General features: G+C 29.0%; 1 protein-coding gene across 1 annotated transcript; it reads right to left on the bottom strand.

Annotated features, from left to right (window-relative positions):
• Positions 1-26: 26 nt before the first annotated feature.
• Positions 27-3,559, bottom strand: LOC145833768 (vacuolar protein sorting-associated protein 11 homolog). Its single transcript, XM_082940944.1, has one exon. It carries the CDS (start codon positions 3,547-3,549, stop codon positions 775-777), a length of 2,775 nt encoding a protein of 924 aa, XP_082797070.1. The 5' UTR covers positions 3,550-3,559; the 3' UTR covers positions 27-774.
• Positions 3,560-7,209: the final 3,650 nt, after the last annotated feature.

Here is a 7,209-nt window from a genome sequence, read left to right as displayed (position 1 = left end):
TTTTAATTGAGATGTGGTGAATAAAAAACATTTTAAAATAGTACTTAGAAATACAAAAACAAGTTTAATATGAATGACAAATTAAAACACACAACAAAATATTTGTTGAAAACTTATAGGCATTACTCAATAACTGTATCTAAATTATAAGGTTTGAAACTTTAAAATATAAAAATATAAAATTTTACTTTCTTTTAAAAAAAATCTAAAAATACAATTTTTTTATTCAACAAGCTCATTGAATTTTTTTTTAATATTGGTAAAATTCAAAGATTATTTGTAAAATAGCTGTAATTTGTTATCATGCTTACTTGCAGACTGCACTATGTATGATAGAATAGTATGCTTAAAGAAATCTTGTCTTAACAAAATAGCATGCTTTTTTATACTGAAAAAACAAAAAATGTAAGAAAACTTACAAAGTAATACATAAATACAAGTAGTTTTAAAAAACATGTAGAATAATTTTTTTATACTGTAAATTCTATTGCACCATTTAAAATAATTTCACTTAAAGACAGCATTTTATAATTTGTAGACAATACTTGCTAATGTTTTTATTTGTTATGATACGTATAATTACTTTTAAAAGAGTATTCAAATTATAAAAAATTAGTCATTTGATTTAAGAGTAAATGTAAAAATATTAAATATTATATATTTTGTAAAAAAATATTTAAAAACAAGTTATACTAAATATAAAAAATAATTTGAATCATTTGCATTACGAGATTGCTATAAAAAAGTTAATATTTGTTAACATGAACACATTAGTTAGTCATTACTTTGTAACATTAAGAGTTCTTTTTCAAGAGAGTCATCAATAACAACCAGACTAGAATCTTTAGAAGTTTTCCTGACCGGTTTGTGAGTGTTATTCGATGTGAAAATTCCCTTTGAAAAATAACTTGCAATGTGCTGGTAGGGATCACTCGACTCTTTCAAACCTCTCATAAAGTCCTTGTGCATTTGAGTTGGGTTTGCCAGCATTCTCTGCTGCTGCTGAATGGCTTCAGTCAGCTTTCTGTTCTTCTCCATGCAAATCGGGCACTCGGAAACGTCGTAACTTTCAAAACAAGTCTGGTGAAAGGCATGGCCGCATAGAAAGTAAATTGTGGGCAGTTCCAAGCTACCACTGCAAATGCTGCATTTTGTTTCTTGCAGGACTGTTGCCTCCGTTTTTAACTGGTGAATTTGCTTCTCCAAAGCTTCAGTTTCAGCTTTTCTCTTGTCAATAGAGGCTTGGTACTTATCTATTTCATTTTGTCCTCCTTTCACTCTTTTTAACAGGTAACTTTTCACTAAACCAAGCGTGGCACAAGGGCTTTCTGAAAGAATTTTGATCACCACCAGAGGAGGAATAACATCTTGTTTGTCGATGAAAGCCAATACTTGCTGCAGGTAGTCATAGCTGTTTGGTTGCTGCGTAAAATAAGTCAGCGCCTTCTCCCATAGTGAAGCATCATTTTCACTATACTTAGTGCATGTTTCAATGACTTTGTCAAAAGACTTTATTTGCATGTAATAACGAAGCAAGGACTCATACGAATTTAAACTCTCATACAAAAAAACTATGCCTTCTTCGAAATTATTCAGCGTGCAAAGTGTAGTAGCTCTTTCTGTATCTTTGGGGTGCTTTTTAAATAAATCTTTTAAAAGGTCTAAAGTTTTATCTTTTATGTCAAAAACACTTCCATCTGAAACTTCTTCTCTTTTGATTTTGTTTAGATAAAACTCTAGAAGATCATTAAATACAAACAAAGAGGGCTGTTCTTCAACTTCAGTTAGATGTTCAAGGAATTTAACCAACATATCTGAGCTGTTGTTCTGGAAAATATGAATAAAGTCTTCTCCTTTACAAGAACTTTTCTTTGAACTGAGAGACAACTCAGTGGAAAATTGAATCAAAAGATCTGTTGTTTCAAATGGTAAACTGTTCATCAAAGTTTGACCATATTGATTTAAAGCATTTTCAATGCAGCTAAAGGAAAGCTTTTTTATGTATTTTAAAGCCTTTTTATATTTGTTTGTGTCTTCCAAAACAATTTTCAAAAACCACTTGTGTTTCTGATGCTTTTCAGCAAGTTGCAAAGCTTGTTTAAAATAATGTGCTTGCCTACAAACTTTTATTGCAGTCTCAACATCAAAATGCAGATTGCAATCAGGTTTCATTATAAAAGTGTTCAAATTAGTTTCATCCTTAAGTTTGGTAAAGCAGTTTAAAAGCAAGGTAGTGTGATCCTCGTTAGCAAGTCCTTTTTCATGCATTTCTTGCAAATAAAGTGTGAGGTTTCCAATTTGCTGAGCATCAAGAAATTTTCTTATTATGTAACTTGGCTCTAAATTGCCTATAGTTTTTATGTATTGAGCTATTGACTTGTCAAACTCGTTTTTAGTATAGAGGTGATCTCCATACAACTTGAATATCTCCATCATTCCTTCACTGCCTAGACCCTGACTCTCTGCAATGCTTATTGCAAGAGTGTATTGATTTTTACTGAACAACTTGTTTAGTTTTTCATAAATATCAATTTCTTGCAGCCTTATCAAGTTATTTGCTTTGGACAAAACATAAAAAGCTCCCCACTCAAACATAAAGTGACGCACTTGCGGTAGTAATGATGAATAAACAGTCATGTTCTGCTTTAAGTCAACAATCTTAACAACATTTTTTTCACCAAACTCTGATATTGAAGAAGACAGTTTTACTTTGTCTTTGTAAACAACCACTAAATAACCGTTGAGATATTTTATCATTTGCTTCTTTCCTTCAAAATGCACATCAGTGCTAAATGAATCTTTAACTTTAAACAAACTGATTTTTTCTGGTCCACCAACAGCTAGCTTATAATCACAAGTAGAGTCAGTCAAAGCACTGCAATTCATCTCACAGCCATTATTTTGACTTAAAAACGTTTTTTTCAAAAATTTCTCATTCAAACTATACCCAAACACTTCATTCTGTGTACTAACATTCAAAAATATTTCCTTTCCACTTGCTACAAAATGTAATCCAGTAATCATGTCCTTGCTTGAAGTCTGAATGGGAATTGATTTGTTTCCCCTTCTGTCTTTTGTTACATCTCCCTTGTAGACCATGCAAGACCCCTGATCAAAACCCACTGCCATTGTAGACAAACTTTCATGAACTGCAAAGCAAGACACATATGAAGGGTTGTTATCTTCAGGAATGGCTTTTTGAACTCTGCTGCAAAACGGCACACCCTGCTTGTTAGTGTTGTCCAAGTTGTACACTTTGATCACAGGGTTGATGCCTTCTTCATCTATACCACACGCTGCTAGTATATTGTAGCTTTGCAACTGAACCAAATGGGTCACGGTGCACTTGAAAGCTTGGAATGAAGTCACATTGAACGCGTGGTTTATTTTGTGAATGTTTCCAGCTGAATCTCCAAACAAGATGTGGCCACGCCCACATGCTGAGCATGTGACATCAATGTCCTCTCTGATGGAATTCCAGCTGCTTTCTAATGGTAGCACATTGTGTTCGGTCTTGAAAAAATTGAAAACTCTCCACTGTGAGTTCATATCAAATTTTAAAAATTGAAACCTGAAAGAGACAAATTAAAGACTTCATCAAAAAAAAATTGATTACAAAAGCTAAAAAGAAAACTTTTATACAGTTATTACAGAATTAGTCTAGACTAGAATCTAATATATATACAACTTTAGGAGATTAAAACTTTGTCAACAAACTATTATTTAATTATTAAAATAAAGAATCTTCTTTTAGAGTAACTACAAACTTTTCAAAAATATATAGTTCTTGGTTTAATAATACAAATGTTTGTGCACTACTTTGTTTAAATACCAGGTTTTGGTGAGCATGAGCTGACTTTGTCAAATAACAACAAAAAAGTTTCTAAGTTCTTATTTTTTAAGTTCTTGGTTTAAACAACCTTTAAACATTTTAAGATACTATATTTAATTGAAAAATAAAAAAATACCACCATATACTTGTACTTAAAACTTTTTTTAAATGACCATATTTTTAAAACAGTAACAAATATAAATGCTCGTAAAACCTACTTGTAGCTTTTATTAAAAAATTAAAACTATATTTTTATCTAATTTTGCTTACACCTCCTTTGAACCAGGGTTTCCGAACTCAATTTCATAAACAACCCTTGGCAGAAATTTAGAAATAATCATCCTCATTTATTAGATATTGCCCCTTTACTAGTTAATTACCGATCTACTCTTTTGCTGCATTACTAAATTATCACCCTCTGATAGCCGAATAGCCTTTAAAGGGTAATATTTCCCTAATTTAGGAAACCCTTCTCTAAACTCTAGAACAGGGAGAGCAAGCATTGGTGGTCAGGGCCACCAGAATATCTAGAACAATTTAGGCTTAGCGGGTCAGACTTACATGGTTGTAGGCTATGAAGTTTCCAAATCTCTGATTTGTAGTCTTAACTAAAGAATATATAAATTTTGTTCAATACATAAAAATACCATTGCTTATGTAATACTATTGTTTTATTTAGTTTTAAAACATCAGCTCACCTCAACAAAGCTAGTAATTTTGAGACATTAAACATTTTAACTTTGTTAATCTAAGTTTACTTTTATAAGCTAAATCAAAATTTTAAACACTTGTTCATTAACTTATTTTACAAAAAATACACTAGTTTTCTTTTATTAATTTCTTTTAATTCTCTAATACTTAGTAGTAACCTTTTTGTCATCTTTGGCATTGCCAAGACACCTTCCTGCTATACTAATTAATACAAAACCAAGTTACAGTATGTAACACGTATTATTGTTTATGGTTTTGTGGTTAAGTTTAATGAACATGTTATAATATAGAGGTGGGAAAAGTTGACAAAATTTTAAGTCAGCGGGCCAGATGTTGAAAAAGTTAGTCCTTTGCGGACAGGAGTGTTTTAGTTTCATTTATTTGACAAGAATTGCTCAACTAACCAATAAATTAGAAAAATCTAAGTGACCTTTTTTAGAATTTCTTAAATAAGTAAAACCTATGAATTATAACAAGATCTCATTTTTTACTCTTCATTTCAAATTACTGCATCTCCATTTTTTAAAATTTTGTTTAGTAATCTAGATTCCAATTAAATTTTGTAAACTTTGGTGGGCTGGTCAATTTATCTCTGGGGGTCTTGTTTAGCCCGCAGGCTGTACTACACCTATTATGGAACAAAATTTAAATTTTTCAAATTAAGTTTATAACATCTGACAATTTCTTTTTAAGTCTTAAACTTTATTAGACACTTTTATAAGTAATAGACACCTTTTAGAAGTATACTACAAATTAACAATAAATCAAATGAAATAAAATTATGACAATAGTTATAATCTTAAATGACAAATAATTAGATATATAAAAACAACAAACAAAAATACAATTTATCACTTAATAAATATATAAAGTTTTAGAACCTAAAAAAAGGGTTATTTTGGAAAATTTCTCCATGATTTCAGATTTAGTTCTAGGTTGATAAAGTACAAGTTCTGTTGTCTTTTTTAAGTGTACAGAAAACTTCAAGTAACAGGATGTTTTACTAATTTTACTAAAAATGCACTGTATTCAGGGTGGCACTGTATTTGGCCATGTATTGTAAAATGCACTGTTTTTGGGTTTTATAAATTTTCAAAATTTTCTAATTTCTTTCAGAATAAAAATATTGTCTAGACACTGTAAAACTTTTAAAAAATATATTGTATAATAAATATTTGATTTCTAATTCAAGTTTTATGAATTTTTATGTGAAGTTGTTCAACAATCTATATTTTTCTAGGTTTTTTAGTGATTTTTTTTTTAATTCCAGGTTTTTTTTTCCTTATTTTTAACTCCATGATATTCGAGGTTAAATAATCACCTTGTATATTGCATTTGTAGTTGTTTTTTAGCATATTGCAATATATTTTAAATTTTTTTAACCAACTTTTGAGCAGCTTTAATAGACTGTTGGTTTTAACAGGGTGGCCTTTCACCTTTTAACAGTAGTGGTTTTTTTTTCTTATTTCCTGCTTTTTCCAGGTTTTGTAAAGGATGTATTTGAAACTTTGTATCTACATATTTTATATGTTTTAAAAGTAAAAATTTTCAAATACTGAATTTAAGGTAAAAAATTATTTTGAATAGTTAATGAATATTGTAGTGCGATTTAAATGTGTTTTATAGTAAATAAAACTCTCTGATAGGATTGCACATAGACTTTTTAAACAACTTAGACTAGTTTGGATTTTTTAAACACTCATAGTAGTTTTTTTATGACTTTAGATCATTACTTCTTGAAAACTACGTTTTTACTAAGTCCTTTTGTTACTATAAGTGTTTAAGCCTTTTATTCAGAGTTAGATTTCAAGCTTATATCACTTTTTTAACAATTTTTCATAAATTCGTGCTAGTTTTAGGTCACTGAGACTAATTTTTTTGCTTAAAAAATTGGGAATTCTATATTGAATTATATATATTGTTTTATAAATACAGTAATCACTTTTTTTATTGTATCTAAAATTCATTATTTTACATAAAAAATTCCTCAAACTTCAAAGTTTTTCCTGTTTTTTTTAAATTAAAAAAATTTAGGTTTTCATATAAAATTACAACTCCTACTAAGCCTTAACTGTTTTACAGATCTTTTAGAAAAAGAAATAAATTTAAGGGCATAGGGAGTCCTACATTTTTTCCAAAATTGGCTCTTATATGAAAGCTTTAAGTACAAACTACAAACCAGTTTTTATAGAATTAAAAAAAAAATTTAACCTTTGAGATTTTGTAATTTTGTAAAAATTTTCAGATACAAAGGTATAGTCTGCAAAATTTCAGGGTTAATTTTCTTGGATACTTTAAAAATCACAAAAATATATCTTTTCTTTAATTCTTTAAGCTAGAGTCCTCAGACTTTCAGGAAACGTTCCTTTTATAGTTTAAAAGACTTTGAACGTTGCAATCTTTTATAAAGAAAAAACTAAAATTTAACAAATAAAATAATAATAAGTGGTTTTATTAATAATTTTTATATTTTAGGAAATTTTTTTGCATTCGACCTAATTCAAATTTCAGTAATGGACTTTCTGTGAAAATTTGAAGATTGGTTTGAAAGTGAAGGAGAAGTTAAATATTTACTGAAATAGTCTTTTATAATGTTATTGATTTGTGCTTTCCATTAGGAACCTATTGAGTATACCAACTTTGATGGCTTATTATTATTATTATTA

Source organism: Thalia democratica, chromosome 4 (assembly GCF_965202585.1).
Source record: "Thalia democratica chromosome 4, ktThaDemo2.hap1.1, whole genome shotgun sequence".
Classification (NCBI taxonomy): Eukaryota; Metazoa; Chordata; class Thaliacea; order Salpida; family Salpidae; genus Thalia; species Thalia democratica.
Note: the sequence above shows the minus strand (reverse complement) of the source record. Positions and strands in the feature narration are given on the sequence as shown.